We start from the raw sequence: 16743 nt of genomic DNA, 5'->3' as shown, positions 1-16743 counted from the left end.
TCTGTAAAATTCATGACTGTGAACGGATGGTTCCAAGGAGTAGAACCAACTGGACTGTTCCTGTGAAAAGATGAACAACGCTGCTGAGCTTTGAAAGCTCTTTTCCCATTTTTGGCGCCACCCACATTCTTTATAAAGCTAATCTATTGTGTTACTCTGCACAGTTAGCAGTGCAGTTGGTATCAATGAGAAGGACTGTTCTGTCTGTAATTCTACCCTCTGCCTGAAGCATCGTATGCTGGGCTGTTATCCAGCTCTGCAGTCCTTTGGGTTTTTATTCTTCTATTTTTTTTTTCTCTTTATTGCTATAAGTTGCATCAACCTTGAACTGAGCTTATTTGGTCAATTGCTCTAAAATCAGCTTCAATAATGTTTTAGACAATAAGAGCTTTGTGCCACCCCTCCTCCCCTTTGCTCATGAATTTCACTGCACCCCCTGAGCTCAGAAGCAGCAACAGTTTCATTGCCATAGCTTCTAAATGTTTTGTGGAAAATCTCTTCCCTAAAGTTCAACTAAAAAAAGCTGTTGCAGTGCGTTAGAAAAACAAGCCTGGCTTGATAACATTGGCACTAGTCTTTGCCCAACTTCTCTGGGTTTCCACCTATACAAATTGGTTATGTCTGTCTCATATGGGCAGATCTGGGATATTTCCCAGGGAGTCCGAAGAGTACAGCTGCTTATTAGAAACACACCCGCATTTTTAGCTCTCAGTACGTTCTCTTGTGTGGTTTAGTGAAGATGCGATTAAATCAGTGGTTGGCGACACTTGGGTTTGTGACGCATCCCATAATCTCTCTAGTATCTTCAGAATTGTGTGGAATTGACTTTTGTTTTTAAGAAGAGCAGGTAACGTGTTCAGTCCAATACCCGAGTCTGGTTCGAATAAGAAAATGATGTGTCTAGTCCCTAAAAGAAGAACTTTTGCGTGTTTGCAAGTGAAAGAGCAAAGCAGCTGGTGAGTGCACTTCAAGACATGATGCCAGTAGCGCTCCTTTGTGTTAAAGAGGAATCATGTGGATTCTGTTCATTTCATCCAGCTCAGAAATAAAGCACTGTCATTTGCCACAGCTTTCCCTGTACAGAGGAATGTTTTCTGGATAAAAGCACCCCTCTAGGCTACATCTTATTATTTTGCATTTTTTAGCTTGTATTTATTCTTTTTTTTTATTAAATTTAACAGGGAAGCAAGTTAGGACCAAGCTATCGCAAGCCTTTAACCACTGGCTCAATGTCCCGGACGATAAGCTGCAGGTAGGAACAGCTTTCTGGTCTTTCTGTGGTAGTGAAGGAAACACTTTGCCATGTGTACAAGGAAGTGTGTTTTTACAGGTATAGTTCCTCACTGTGTAAAGCACTATGAAAATGTGATATAGTGCTTCCTCACAGAGCAGCTAGCTGGTAACAAAACATACTGACAGAAGATCCTACTCCGCAGGTTTTGCGGTAAGGTTGCATATCATGTGAAATGTAGTTAGATTTATGTCTGAGCAAAGTTTTTTTTCCTCATGGTCATTGACTGGTTTCCTATTTCAGTACTGGCTTTACTAATGTATACCCACAACTGGCTCGATGCCGTTTTTTGAAGTCGTTCAGAATTGCCGTATTATATCATTGAGATTCTAGGCAGAGAGAAATCAGTTGTATAATGTTTTTTTCTTTATTTCTGAAGCCCTGCAGCTCGATGCAATACGCCTTTCTGTGTGGGGAAAAATAGCGGGAGGGTTGGCCGAACTGGCGGCCTGTGCCTTCTCCAGCCAGCTGCGAGGAAGAGCAGGGCAGGGGGGCTGGTCTTTTCAGTGGTTCATGCCAAGTTCAGAGAGGTCGCAAGCTCCCGTGGAGAGTTATGAGAACTGAGTTGTGAATTTTCAACACTGTGTTGTAAATTGGAAACTTCAGGAAAACGCATCAGTGGCTAGAACTGAAGATCTCTGCCTTTCATTTTAAGGTTTTAGCTATGGCTATGCAATGTTATACCAATGTTCCACAAGCCAGAATACCAAAGAGGTGTTAAAAGTAAGTGTTCAAAACCTTTTTTACCATGATCAGTCCTTCTTTATGAGCTGCAATGGTGCTTTTTGTATTAATTGTGCTAGAATAAACCCCTTGATCCACACAGGCCTTGCATGGACTGAGATCAATATGCCAAATGTTAAATTGCATTTATCCTTTATTTGGTTGTATTTAATCTTCATCCTGAAACTCCAGCAGTGAAACAGTTTCTGAGTTTTCCATTGCTTCATTGGTAATTCTGCACCTGTCCCTTCCATCGGATAATTAAATTCCAGGTTAAAAGCTTTTTGGCCTGTTCAAGTAAAAGGAAAAGAAAAAAGATATTGTGCTGGGCAGTGCAGGCACATTAGTCATTTCTCAGAGGAAGAGTCTGACACCACTAATTCTATCGCCTTCTGTCTATGTGAGCCAAAACTCTTCTGGACCCACTCTGACAGGATTAGATCATACTTGCTTTATACAGTGCTTCAATCCAGCGTTTGTAGTTCAAGCTTTGCAATGGTATTTAAAAGGAGTTTAAGTGAACCCAACTTTAGATTAGTTATTAAAGCCCTGCACTCGAGTTGAAGACAGGGCAGCTGAATTCGATATACATTTAACCTCATTTCAACTAATGCTACTATGACCGAACAAATGGCAGATTAGACAATGTTTCTGCCAGCAGTTTAGCAACTTTCTCTTTCTCGCAGCCTGGAGAAAGATCAATGCAAATTGATTTTGGCACATAAATATCACTTCATGGGCCATTTGTAGATTTGTTTTTCATTGTTTCTAAATGGAGTTGCCACACTAATGGAGCAGTGTAGGGTTTCTGGGGTGGGGGGGTAAGTTTTTAGGGAGAATCTCCTAAAATCTTTGATATGGTGCAATGTCTGAAATGGCCATTATCTAGAATTCCAACAAAATCAGACACATTGGGATAGTTATGCACCTTTGCCATGACATTTGTCAGAAATCGACAAACTAGAGAAGCATTTCTGGAGACTGACACTTATGATCTTGAATGTCTAGTTGTACACTTAAGGACTTTTTCTAAGTTTGGCAAGATCGTCATTTTGAAGACTTAATATTCTAAGATCTATCAGGAACACAATTATCCATGCTGTGCAAGTCAGTTGTATTGTGTCCGGAGCTCTTGTTAGTAAATTACATGCTAACTTAGAGGCTGTCAAACCACATTAAGTGACTCTTTTGTTCTATAAATATTTATTAAAATTCAACAGAGAAGACAGTGCAAATACTTTTATTTTCCTCATTTTATGCGAGTCGATGAAGCTTAACCTCATCATTGAATATGCTATTCTTTCCATCTCTTGATGGTTATTACAGTGAATATCTGTTTTACCCACTATGTAAATGCCCTAGCCATATAATCCATGAAGCTTAATGTGTACTGGGGCTTCTTTTGCTTTATTAATATACGCATCAGCAATGCATAGAAATGATGGATCTTTTCTGTTTTCGTCCTGATTTATGAGCAATTGTTTGCGTTAAACTACCATATTATTTAATAATCAAAGGCCACTGCTTCTGGAATAATGTCGCGAGTCATACAGTTTTCGGCAGCTCAAAAGGCAAGCATCCAGCAGATCAGAGCACTATGCAACTGTCTTTCCCATTAATGCTGGTCACGTGTGAATAGGGAAACCGCCAGCTGAGTAAAATTCCTCCACAGACTTTTCTCAGTACTGTACTTCTTCCACTCTGGCTCCTAGGGCCTGTTTCTTGAGGTGTAAATGAACGACAAGTGCTCAGGAGGATTAATGAGCCATGCCGAGCTTCATTTCATGCAGAAACAATGTAGTGGAAGCCAGCTTGCACCTGCTGCACCAAACTGAGACTATACCTCGGGTCATCAGTTATTAAGAAGCAATTCAATGGAACTTGGCTTCCCCCGCCTCCTCCTGCTAATGTCCTTAGCCCTTATTTATTTTTTCTGGCTCGTTTACCTTGTAGCATTCACGCAGCGTTCCACTGCCAGCAGCCAGAGGCCTGAAAATTGTAGTGGAGGAGTCTGGTATGTATTCTCTAGCCCTCGCCATCTTTTGTTTAAGGCCTTTTAACATTCTTAAGGATCTGTGCTTCCCTTCAAGTAGTGCTGTGAGCTTGCCTTGGCACAAGGTATTGAATTCCTGGGTCTTTCAGGAAGCACTTTCATGCAAACCGGGGTAGTTCAGCATTTCAGATCGCGTTGAAGTCAACCCATTGTTTTCCAATTCTGTGGAATGACCCCAACTCAGAAAATGCAATCTGACCTGTGAAGGAGCACAATGTTTTTGTCACGACCGCTGTCACCAGGAGGGTTTGTGTGCTGATTAAGTTGTCAGAGTGATTCATTTTTCTTAGACAGGCAATCTTGTTCCACCTCGATTTGTATGTAAACCATTTGCAATTTCTGTTTTGTAAAAAAAAATTTAAGCCTCAGAAGGCTCCCCTTCTTACTCATATATGCCAGAAGACTTTACACACAAGCAAGCAGCCAGTTATTTGAAGTATGCATAACTCGGAAGTTTTTTTTTTCTGCTGATGGCCATTCCACCACTGACTTCAAATGCTCGGTCAGTTTTTCTAACATCCTCTGCACGAAATGTGATATTGATTTTTGCCAACCAAACTGTTTTTCATTATTGTTGATGTGACAACTAATATCCTGGACACCATCAGCAATACATTCCTGAAGTGCCCAAGCTAAGTAACGTTTTCATCTTCTGCAAGCCTGTTGGTGCCCGATATGATAAGAGACTCCTTTTGAGTTTGGTGTCACTAGGATATAGATGTTTCCAATCTTCGAATCTGGATTAATGTAGGATCTGTAATTTGGGTGAAAAACATTTAAGCAGATGGCACTGTAGCAATTTTGGGAAAGCTTACTATGCATGGTTATCATGTCCCGTTGCCCTAAAATGTTTCACTTGAATGGCCTTTTCATCTTTTTATTCTACACAATAAAGTGTGGAACATGTCTATGTCTATAAAGTGTTGGCTTCAGTTTGTAATTGTATTTTGTCATTTCTACCAGATTTTAGTGTAGTGTCTGGATTTAATTTTTATTTTCTGAGCTATTGTTTCAGTATTCAGTTGAACATTTCATTACCAATGATCCCTCCCCACCAGGTCAGGAAGAGCTTGATTGGAGTCCTAGGGAATTTTTAAATGCTGTGCAACAATCCAGTGTTGTCAAGATCCTCTTGCATGAGAGGTCCTGAACTGCAAGACCAAATGTTTTCTGCAACACCACATGTGAAGGATTGTAGGTTATCTCAGACCCCAACAGAACTCTTTAGGCATGGCTGCTGTCTTCATCAGTGTTTCCCCTCACGCTGTACAGTTACATTATACAACACAGTACAGCTTGACAGAGCTGCCCTGCCTGACCTGCCTAATAGACATGTCAAAACCTTGCCAAGCGTTTAACAGTGGAGTGTCTGCATATTCTGTCACTCGCTTTCAGCGTGGGAGAGCTACTGGAGAAAAATACACACACTTATACTCATATCTGCAGGGGCCTTCTCTGTACACAGATTATAGATTGTAGATTGTTATGAACATTAATAATCTATAACAATCTAGTAATTCTCCTCTCAAGAAAAAAGCCTAAAAGTTGCTTTTTTGTGAGCTAGTATGGTCTGTACATTTCTTTTCAGCTTTGTGTTGAAAAGGACCATTCTGCCATCTTCTAGAATATTATTAGGGTCAATTGAATATGCGAGTGTAGAATAACAAAGATGTGGGAGTCATATTGTAGCTCAGTGTGTTGCACACTGTAGTACAATGTGTTGTTTGTTATGTAAAAGAGGAAATAACGATAGGCTGTGCTTGCAGTTCTTTCTGCTGTGATTCTCACATGCTTTGCACTGATGATAGATGTCAAGGGTTATTGGTATCACCTGATAGGGATTTCTGATTCGTGCATCATTTTCTGGAGCTAATTAGTTTGGGAGTACATCTACTAATGGCAGCCAGACAACTCTAACTAGAAGTGGTGTTAATGTTTTTATAACGGGTCATAAAATGTTAGACTTCTACCAATAAAGCTTTTTAATAGGGATTAGGAGCAGATGATGGTAGAACTCACTGAAATGTCATCTTATTCAGATCCATATAGGACATATCTTTAATCTGCTGCAAAGTGGCTTTTTACCAGGAGATTGCTGCATTTCCTTGCCAGTTTGACATATCGGCGCCACTACAATCCTTGACTGGCAAGTAGATCAGCACGTCTTAATTTAGAATCATAGAAGTAGTTTCAAGCACATGGTTTCTGTGTTGCTTCTTGATGAGGATCATATCATTGTCTGAATTTCCGTCAGACAGCACTGCTACACGATTATAACAATGCTGTGACTCATTGCAACCTTATACATTTGTGAGTAACTCTTGAGTGTCACAAGAAACCTTGTCCCAAAGGTATGTTAGGAAAATGGAAAAATCAATCATTTTTTGGTAGGAGGTGCATTCATAGTTGAATACAAATACTATTGAACATGACAAAATTATGCCAAATAACATTTATCATTAGTAGAATTGATTAAGGAAACAGTCACGGGCTAATAGTGTGTGTGGCCACCAGGAGCAATGTAAGCTGCACATCTGGGATCATACTTTGCACAAGGTTACAGGTTCTGGAATTGGACCCATAACCTGACCATGGTGACATCACCCAGCATGCTCTATACAAATACAGCATCGCTGAGGAGGACCTGGCTCTGCCATGTATGAGTCCGCTTGAAGAGTCACTCCACCATAATGCTCGCACACAGGTATTCTCTTGATCAGTGGGGTTCCTTATGCGTTTTTCTTGCTTGGTTTTTCAAAAGGCTTCAAGGAGTTAAATCGCCTCCTCAGGTAATCGGCCTGATCAGCTCCATCACGAAGTGATTAAGCACTTGTACAATAGTCACTCAAAAACACAAAAGTCTGTCAAGAATGAAAAGTTAATCAAAATAATGCCAAAAACATTTAATCAATGTCGAAAAAGCATATGCACTTTTTAAAATAAAACCTACACGAATAAACAGATTGGACAGCCACCGTGTTGCGTTAAAAGAAACAATGTCAAAACATTCTGCAACTGAGAAAATCGCATCCTCTTTGAGGGCCTTCAAGTAGGAAAATGGGTTTAATGAAGGCGCAGCGGCAGGATGTCATGGAAGTGTGGAATGTTGTGTACAACTATAGAGACAGGTTCCATTCCTCTGGATAAATCAGAAGCTCTCTCCTCGCACAGGAGTCAAGTCATCACACGGTAAACTCTCACTGAACCTGTCATGTGAACCGTGCTGTCATCATTAACAAGCAAAGCATCCTGACGGCAGCTGTGGAGTCGGCTGCCTTGAAATACAACTGGTAGAATGAGTGTCATCCCAGGTGCAAATAGCATTTAATTCATCTGCCTGTCGAGGATTTTATTTGTCCCTGCAGCGAAGCCTGGTTGTTAAGAGTTGTGCGCCTTCCTTCTGACTCATACAAAGCAGGGGCGCAGGGCCTGACGCGTGTGGGTGCACGGCACGCCATTGCACGAGGCCGGAGTCACGATGGAGAGTCGCGCAGGCCGCGGCTGAGGGGAGGGGAGGGGAATGGGATGGAAGCTGACAGGCAGCAGAGGAATCCCCTCGCTGGCACCACGTTCACAGTCCACTGCTTCCTCTTAAAGGCATCAGCATACTGCGACTCTCTCACTTGTGCACTCCTGCCGCGAGTTTGGCAGGACGTGTCGCATTTGATTACGTAATGAGCTTAAGGTGAAAAAAAAAACCAGCTCATGTTTGAGTATTATTCGCTGTAATGCTAATGATTTAATAACAAGCTGGGAAATTCAATCACTAGAAAGTTGTACTTGGAAATCTATATTGCAGCATCAGAGGATTTGAGGCAGCTACTGAAAAGATGTAAAGATCGGTTTGACAGGGTGACATTCAGGAATTTCTGAAGAGAAAAGAAAACATATTGAGCAATAAACTCACCCGTCATCAGCAATAAATTAACCAATAAAGTCATCAGCAGAAAAATGGCACTTTTTTTGTACTGACCATTTTATATTTTATTCAAGAGCCAGGTCATGTATGAAGGTTAATCAGTAACACAAAGTTGTCAACAGGAGGCCTACTGTGCAAATTGCAGACTAGAAGCATATGTGCCCGTTGGAAGCAATATAAGCTGCTCCTTGTGGGGTTCTGTCCAGTTCCTTTCGTAGAGCTTACACACCGATTTCTGAATCCTGGATACCACATCATCTAGCAGCCTTATCACCCTGCGACTCCCAGCTGGCAGCCCACTGCAGCTCAGCAGGTGTGAGCCTGGTCAGTACCTGGATGGGAGACCTCCTGGGGAAAAACGAAGGCTGCTACTGGAAGAGGTGTTAGTGGGGCCAGTAGGGGATGCTCAGCCTGTGGTCTGCGTGGGTCCTAATGCTCCAGTATAGTGATGGGGCCACTATACTGTAAAAAGGTGCCGTTCTTCGGATGAGACGTAAAACCGAGGACCTGACTGTCTGTGGTCATTAAAAATCCCAGGATGTTTCTCAAAAAGAGTAGGGGTGTAACCCCGGTGTCCTGGCCAAATTTCCCCCTGGCCTTTACCAATTGTGGCCTCCTAATAATCCCCATCTATGAACTGGCTTCATCACTCTGCTCTTATCCCCACTAATAGCTGGTGTGTGGTGACATTCTGGTGCACTATGGCTGCTGTCGCATCATCCAGGTGGATGCTGCACATTGGTGGTGATGGAGGGGAGACCCCATTACCTGTAAAGCGCAATGTACCTGTAAGCAATTATTAATTATTATTATTATTATCCAGGTTCATCCCACCACTGCTCAGTGAGGCTCAGGTATCGTGACCAGGGCATCCACAGCCTCAGTATCACATTCTCACATCCTGCTGGGCTGTTGTGTCATGGTGAGCCCAAGGAAGGACAGCAGGAGGTCTTGACCGACAAGGCGCTGTGCAGTTGGGCTGTTGTACGTCTCCACACTTCTTCCTCTGTGTGGACTAAACACAGCCGTGGACCTCCCTGTCAGTTGGTCAACAGTCAGGCTGTCGTTCTGCATTTTTGTGCCAACATAATGATTGCACAGTGGCATTGTTCTTTTTTTCTTGATTCTTGCCAGGCTTGACATTCACCAGGTTAATTCAACAGCTCTCTCCCTGAGGAAGGAATTAAGTGCTGTTGCAACAACCAAGATCCCTTCTATGCATTATGGTCAAACATGAATGCCCAATTAAAATCATGCCAGAAACATTTAGCTAATATCCAAAATCTGTACATTTTCTAAAAACTTGCACGAACAGTAATGGGATTCCCAGGGTATACTTAACTTGTATATATCAAATCATGATTGACAAGGATTTCAGAATTCAGGTTGTGGCTTATTGTGTGAATCTATACATATTGTTCATGGACAGGTAGCAACATATTGGACACCTTCAGAACACATGAAGTCCTGAAGTTCTGATGAAAACAAACCAGGGGACACAAGTGGGAGTTGTATGGAATTGCAGGAATCGGAAACAAGCTATCAAGCCATGATGTTGTAGCCAGTACCCAGGCTTCCTTCAAGAAACATTGGATGAGTTTGTCAGATCGTATAACCCATTACCATCAAACAGGCCAGATGACAGAAAGGCCATCTCGTTTGTAACCTTAGTTTTGTACATTTCGAGGTATGAGCACAGCGGAGAAAGAAAGGGTTAAAAATGATTTCCAATATATATCCATCTAGTCTTCCTTTTTCCTGCTCTTCTGTCTGTGTGTTTCTTCAGGATCTGCCTTAGCTTTGGGGTGGCACAGTGGTTATTGTGGTGTACGAAGGAGAGTGCCTGTCTGGATTGACGTTATCTCTCCGCACAGACGGGCTCCTGCTCTTTGCGAAGGGCAGATTAAGAGCAGGGAAACCCCTGTCCGTGCCATGATGTCGGTTGCATGCTCGAGTGATGTCAGGTTTTGTACTCTCCCTCACAGTGAATGAATTATTTCACAAAGCATTTTCTCCAGCACCTGCAGCCTGGTCTATGGTAGCTTCTTGGAGTCTGGATTTAAAAACACTTGCGGCCCAGTCTAGTGTAAGATCACAAATGGCTTCTGGTCAAGTACACTGCAGCATTCAAGCATAGAAATTCCTTTTAGAAAAATGTGTTTTTACTTATGAAAGCAGGTGTGGTGAAAACCAAAAGTGCAGCAGTAACAACCCATTTGCACTGTTTGTCCTAATGGGAAAAGAGCCAGAGGTGAAAACTGATTTCGGAAGCCATCCAAACATCCATGCTGTGGAGAAAGGTTTTATGGCTGTTTCTAAGAGCTCAAAAGACTTCTGATAGGTCGTAAAAGAACAGTATTATTGTAAAAGTATAATTTTTATTTTCCCCCTGATGTTTTTGATTGAGATACACAGATTCCCCCTCATGACAAAATAAATGGAAGTAATTTGTTTTTCAGTGTTTTACACAGTCTGTTCTAGTAACCACTTTATCAATGGTAGTCTAACAGCAAACATTCAGCACATGTTGCAATTTCTACCTTTGCTTTGGGGGACAGAAGTAAAGATGTGTTGTTGTTTTCCTTAGTATCAGTGTGAATGGAGTACTGAGCTGATTAATGTTCTTGACTGACGGGGCATAAATGGTCTGAGCAGCTTCAGGGCATCATGAGTGTAGTGTCAGTGTGTTTGATCAAGGACGGGTTTTTTTCCCTAGATAACCCAGTGCACTACCCTGGCCCTCTGCCTGGAGTTGTGTGCCTCTCTCCGTGTTGCAATGAAGGTTATTCTGCAGCTTTCTGTGAGGTGAGAATCTTTGGACAAACAAGTTTGATTTCAGTGTCAGGACTGAGAAAAGAGCATTTATTCTGTAACACTTGATTTAGATATTTCAGCTTATCGAATGCAATTGTAGAAATGTAGATCTTGTTTTTCCACGTGGGCATATGAGTGCATTGTTCCAGCATTCCTGCCTGTGTTGTTAAAGTATGAACTATTTGGAAAAAATGTATTTTGAAATTCCACAATGCTACTATGCATCTGGCCCATCCAGGTGACTGTCCCATTCACACCCCATTGCAGATTTTTCTTCCTGTGTTACCTGTCACAAAACTGGAGGCACCGTCAGGTGATCCAGTCCAATCTGAGGCATGATTGTGCCTCACATAGAATGAACAGGCACAGGGTGCTTATCTGACTTTGCAAGCAGCAGGGTCAGCGTTTGCATGGAGCCTGTGGTAGTGTCTCGGTTTATCCTGCACACCTGTGATCCCTTCAGCATGGGCCCGAGTCTGGCTGGCTGTGCTGCTGCATGCGCAGCGGTGCTGTGCTCACTGCTGCCCCCTGGGCGGCATCATTACTTCTGCTGAGCTCCTCTTCCCTGGTCTGGTCTTCCCCGCATACAGTATGTGTCATCACAAGCACCAGATGAACCCTTCTCCTGCAGCCAGCGCAGGCAAGCTGTGCGTTTCTGGAAAGAGGCGCCAGTGGAGCATGGCTGTGCTTGAAATGTGATCACGTGGGCTTGCGTTCTCTTTAGTGATGCACTGATTAGGGACATGGGGTTTCTATTCAACAGCAGATTGAGTTTATAATAATACTGGCGTAGTAATCTTATCTGGCATCAGTTACCCATAAGTGCTTCAATATTTGTTAAATGTACTCCTCATTCCGCAGCAACCAAGAAATTGTCAACTAGCAATGACAAATGTCGTTTTCTATCCCTGAATTGCGTACATTTAATGAGAAACATGTTAGCTTACTGTATTTAGGAGTAAAAAACAGGTGTAAGCACAGTTTTGGCTTTATTATGCTGTTATTAAAGGAAATGCCTAAGGCTGTGACGGTAACAAAATACAGTAAACTGTAACCCGCAATAAATGTAATCTTGTTCTAGTTTTTTTACTGCTTCCGAAGGATATTATGGAAAGAAATGGTGCCCTCTGGTGGATTTGCAGTTATTTATTAACGAAAGAACCATGTTATCCAGTGGTTCCCAGGTGAGATTCTGGGGAACCACTGAGACATCTGATTTTTTTTTCCAGTCAGGTTTAACTTTTCTAAATAAAATGTATTTGAACTTTTAAAAAGGTCAAGTAACATTTCTAATTAATATCAACCCTGTTCAAATTTTAGAACTGCCTGTGTTCAGGAGTTTTGCCTGAAATGTAACGAGAACATAAGCTCATTGTGGAAGTGTTCACTGTTCAGTCCTACCTGTCTGTTACCCATAACATCGTCAAACGGGAGATATTCCATATGCTGATGCTGCTGGAACCAGTACCCTTGAAGTCGGGGGTATTTCCAAAACTCAAGATATGTGACGGAAACATTCACCTAAACAAGCTTGTCTTTCGTTGCTGAGAGCTCAGCTAGAATGAAAACTAGCAGAGGAAGGAAAAAAATTGAATTTTCATTGCCTGCAGTTTTCTTTGTACAATTATGGTGTTTTCTGATAAAATGGTTTGACCTACCCAACAGGAACAGAATAGACTAGTGGCTGAGCCCTTAGATAAACAGGTTGTGGGTTTGAGTCCATGTTGAGCACACTGCTGTTGTACCTTGAGAAAGGTACTCTACCCCAATAGCTCCAGTCTGGCAGCTGTATAGGCAGTGACCAGCTGGAGAGGGGTATTGTCGCTCATTCTGTTTAATCCTGCCCTAGCCAGGGTGAGCTGTGGCCCAGTGAGCCACTGTGGGCTGTATTCTACCCATTGTTCAGTCCTGTAAAATACTTAACTCTTAAGTATTGCTTCAAAAACCATAAGACCTACTACATCTAGCAAAGTGACTTAAAATATACTTCCCCTTGTGTGCCCAGGTGATCATCGAGGTGACGGAGATGCTGCACAATGCCAGCCTGCTCATCGATGACATCGAGGACAACTCCAAGCTGCGGCGCGGCTTCCCTGTGGCCCACAGCATCTACGGCATCCCATCCGTTATCAACTCCGCCAACTACGTCTACTTCCTGGGGCTGGAGAAGGTGCTGACGCTGGAGCACCCGGAGGCCGTGCAGGTCTTCACCCGCCAGCTGCTGGAGCTGCACCGCGGCCAGGGCCTGGAGATCTACTGGAGGGACACCTACACCTGCCCCACGGAGCAGGAATACCAGCAGATGGTGCTGCAGAAGACCGGCGGGCTCTTCGGTTTGGCCGTGGGGCTGATGCAGCTCTTTTCCAGCTACCAGCGCGACCTCAAGCCCCTGCTGAACACCATGGGCCTGTTCTTCCAGATCCTCGATGACTACGCCAACCTGAGGTCCAAGGTGTACAGCGAGAACAAGAGCTTCTGTGAGGACCTGACCGAGGGCAAGTTCTCCTTCCCCATCATCCACGCCATCTGGTCGCACCCCGAGAGCACGCAGGTGCAGAACATCCTGCGGCAGCGCACCGAGAACGTGGACATCAAGCGCTACTGTGTGGACTACATGGAGAAGGTGGGCTCCTTTGCCTACACGCGGCAGACGCTCCAGAACCTGGAGGCCGAGGCATACCGGCTCATCCAGGACTTGGGGGGCAACCTGGAGCTGACGGCCCTAGTGGAACAGCTGAGCAAGACCTACAAGGAGACCTGAGAAGTGCTGCCTGGCCTCCCTCACCTGACCTGACAGTGCTCTGCCCTTGCCTGACCTCCCAAGCACTTCCCCCAGGGCTGTGCACGAAGGACCTGCTTGGGCAAAGGACATCAAGAAGGAAACGGCAGCGTTGACTCACTTGACTTTTAGCAGGAATGATGTCCGAGACTCACACAGAGCAGCCTTATGCGTTTTTTTTTAATGTATTGTAAAATAAAATATTTTCTTCCAACTGTGATGTCACCTGGCTACGGCATGCTTTTTCAGTGACATTTCAGTATTGGCATGATGTTACAGGGACCTCAAGCAATCATTAGAGGCAGTGGGCCATCCCCGTGTTGTGTATGGGAAAAGGATTAGAAATTTCACTACTGTAGATTCTAATTTTAAAGCAGCTCCTGACGTTTGTGGCAGCAGCATCATACGGCTTAAATTTTTAATTTTAAACTGCCATTGGATTATACAGTATATCTTATTGATGTGACCTCCTGGTTTCCTGTAAATATATACTACAAGTGTTCTTCACACCTGTTACAGAATTTAAGATGTGAAGTTCATTTATAGATGGTGCTGTGCTGAAAGCAATATTGGGTAGCTCTCAATCTTTGGTTGCCCGACTCTGGGGCATCTGTGAGGTAAAGGCTTCTGCTGATCACGTCGGTTTGAAATGATCAGTACTAGCGAGAATAAAATGTCTGCCATAGCTGATCAGCATCTGTTTGTTTTTTTAGGAAAGCGTGCAGGAGTGTGGAGTATGGGACCAGATTTCCTGAAAGATTAGCACAAAAAGTTGAAGCGAATACTAACGAACAACAGAAGACACAGCTCCCTCTTTCGTTCGCAAAGGCATCAGAAAAGCTGATAGGCTGTCAAGGCTTTCTGCTGTCGGCCTGTCTTCACATAACAGTCAGGAAGGCAGACAGCCAAGAAAAAAAATCCTTTTCCCTGTGTCTTAACTGAAGACATATGCTGTAGTTTCTAGCCGAGTAGAAAGCTGTCAGCGAAAAGGGTAATGAGTGTATTTGGGGCAGAATTGTTCCAGATCCTGTCAAATCTATATTTTATACAAAACTCTAGAGTACGGTGAAGCATGCATTTTGTATTCCACACTCCTCATTCCACATTGCTCCTAAATAGAGGTTTTAAGAAAACCATGTGGTAATCTATTAAGTAACAATATTGCGTTGCACTGCCCAGCATTGAATTTAATTTATGGAAGAGTGACTGCTTCCAAAGGTTGATCCTTAAATGATGAGATTTCCCAGACTCCACTGGGCTTTCCTTGAATAAAACCATTTGAGGGTCTTGTCTGGTGTATGGAATATGTGCTGGACTCTGCCATAGGCTTGCCTTTTTTGTAAAGGACTCTGCTGTCCAGTGGTTTCTGGTGGGGCAGTCCGTTGAGAGTCCCAGACCAGCACAGCTGCGGTCTTTAAAGCTGACCTCCAGCATGCTGCAGGGCATTAAGGGAAGCACTGTCTTCTCTGGCACTTGTGATTCAGAAAGCGCTCCGTCACACAGCACTCATCTCCAGGCTATTATAAAACCCTGAGAGCCAATATTAAATGGCGCTTGTGCTGTCTGATTATGTAATCATCCTCCATAGCTTCTGAGCTGCCTGAAAGGGCTTTCCATGGACTCGTATGCCTTGCAGCTGCTGTTTTTTACGATGTTGGTGTATTGTACAGGATGGGCAGTGGAGCCGCGGGCTGATGGAAATTGTTTTAACAGTGCAAGCGAACAGCAAGATGGTGGACATCCAGCTAGTTTCTTTTGTGTTTTCCCAATCTTTGAATTCAGCAGGGAGGCAGTGATAAACAGGAACTTGAGTTTATTTTCAGTTCAAATGAGAATTGCCCGTGCTTTTTTTTTTTAGTTTATTTATATTTCATAGCGCACTGAGGATAGCGCTGGGAAGAAGAGGCCAATGTCAAGTGAAAAGGGTGATGACGTTTGTGAGTGGAGGGTGTGTCTGACGGGTCTATTAACTTGTTTATATTCATTTCAAACTTGGAAAAAGACATGCTTCTGGAATGTTTTTGACTTCTGAGGAAACAAAAACTAAAAAAAAAAATAAAGTGGTGGAAAAATGGTATTTGGTATTTTTTCCCATGGTGCAAATTGAATTTCTAGCATTTACACCTGTTTGTTTTTTCATGAGTTACCTTTAATCCCTGTGTGGACTGTTATGTAAAGCTGTCTCATTCCAGATGTCACTTCATTGCCATCTCTTGTGCTTTCAGGTAAGCAGGTTCAGATGCTGGGCGGAAGATACTGAATTTGCTCATAAATGTTGGGGGCAAATGCATGGTTCTTGGTGTGCGGAGCTTTCTAGGGGTCCATGTGATTTTTAATAAGGACTAGCATAGCAGGTGATAGGTCATCCTTATCAGAAATGTAGACTCTTCTTATCTGACAGTGTGATTAAGCCATACGAAATTAGGAGCTGATAAAGGCTGTGGCATATTCTTTATCTCTTTAACTGGATTAGGATGATACCTCAAGGGTAGGCAAGTTTCTTACTGGCCTCATTTAAAGCCTTAATTAATCTATTCTGGTAATATGTTAAATTAATTGTACTTGCACATCCGTTACAACATGTTGATAGACCGCTAGCTTGTTTTCACACTGCAGCTCCAGACTGGAAACCAGATCCCCCCCCCCCCCTGCAATAGGAGTTAGGCAGACATCTGGGAATCCCACATGATCTAACCAGTACAGAGGGATCCTGTCCAGTTTTCCACCTCAGACGATAAACATCGGCCACGGCTGACAAGTAACAGGCTGGATTGGAGCTTATGATCTCTCCGTGGTGGTTTGGTTTGGTTTGGAGGTCTGCACGAACTCCAGTAGACAATATTACTGTCCATTGACTGATGGTCAGTCACTGCTCAACATGCTGCAAGATTAATGCTTTTTTAATGGTAGCTCTCAGGTTCTGTGCAAGTCTCCTGAAAGCCTGCACCAATCCTATAATTTCAGTGATGTAATGTTTCACTTTTTTCTATAGTCAATTAAACAATTAGCTTAATTATTTTCTTAGACTTTATATGGAATTTTTCTCAAGGTCATTAATAGTTATCTGTAAAATGCCCTGCAGCTTGATTATAAGTATTATAATCATGCAGTCAGTCAATTAACTATATAAAATATACATAACAGAGTTGGGGTGGGGAAAAAAA

The 16743-nt window shown here is 43.0% G+C and overlaps 1 protein-coding gene across 9 annotated transcripts in view; it reads left to right on the top strand.

The window, feature by feature from the left end:
- ggps1 (geranylgeranyl diphosphate synthase 1) overlaps positions 1 to 15653 on the top strand; it is a 31823-nt gene extending 16170 nt beyond the window's left edge. For 5 of the 9 annotated variants that reach the window (XM_088934132.1, XM_088934136.1, XM_088934137.1 and 2 more), the window contains 2 exons: positions 1182 to 1252; positions 12806 to 15653. In XM_088934132.1, coding sequence (XP_088790258.1) covers positions 1182 to 1252; positions 12806 to 13561 — 827 coding nt within the window. In that variant the 3' untranslated portion in view covers positions 13562 to 15653. The remainder of the gene's footprint in view (positions 1 to 1181; positions 1253 to 12805) is intronic. The other 4 variants (XM_088934138.1, XM_088934140.1, XM_088934141.1 and 1 more) reach the window with 1 other exon arrangement.
- Positions 15654 to 16743: the final 1090 nt, after the last annotated feature.

Source organism: Atractosteus spatula, chromosome 15 (genome assembly GCF_055471065.1).
Source record: "Atractosteus spatula isolate fAtrSpa1 chromosome 15, fAtrSpa1.hap1, whole genome shotgun sequence".
Classification (NCBI taxonomy): Eukaryota; Metazoa; Chordata; class Actinopteri; order Semionotiformes; family Lepisosteidae; genus Atractosteus; species Atractosteus spatula.
Note: the sequence above shows the minus strand (reverse complement) of the source record. Positions and strands in the feature narration are given on the sequence as shown.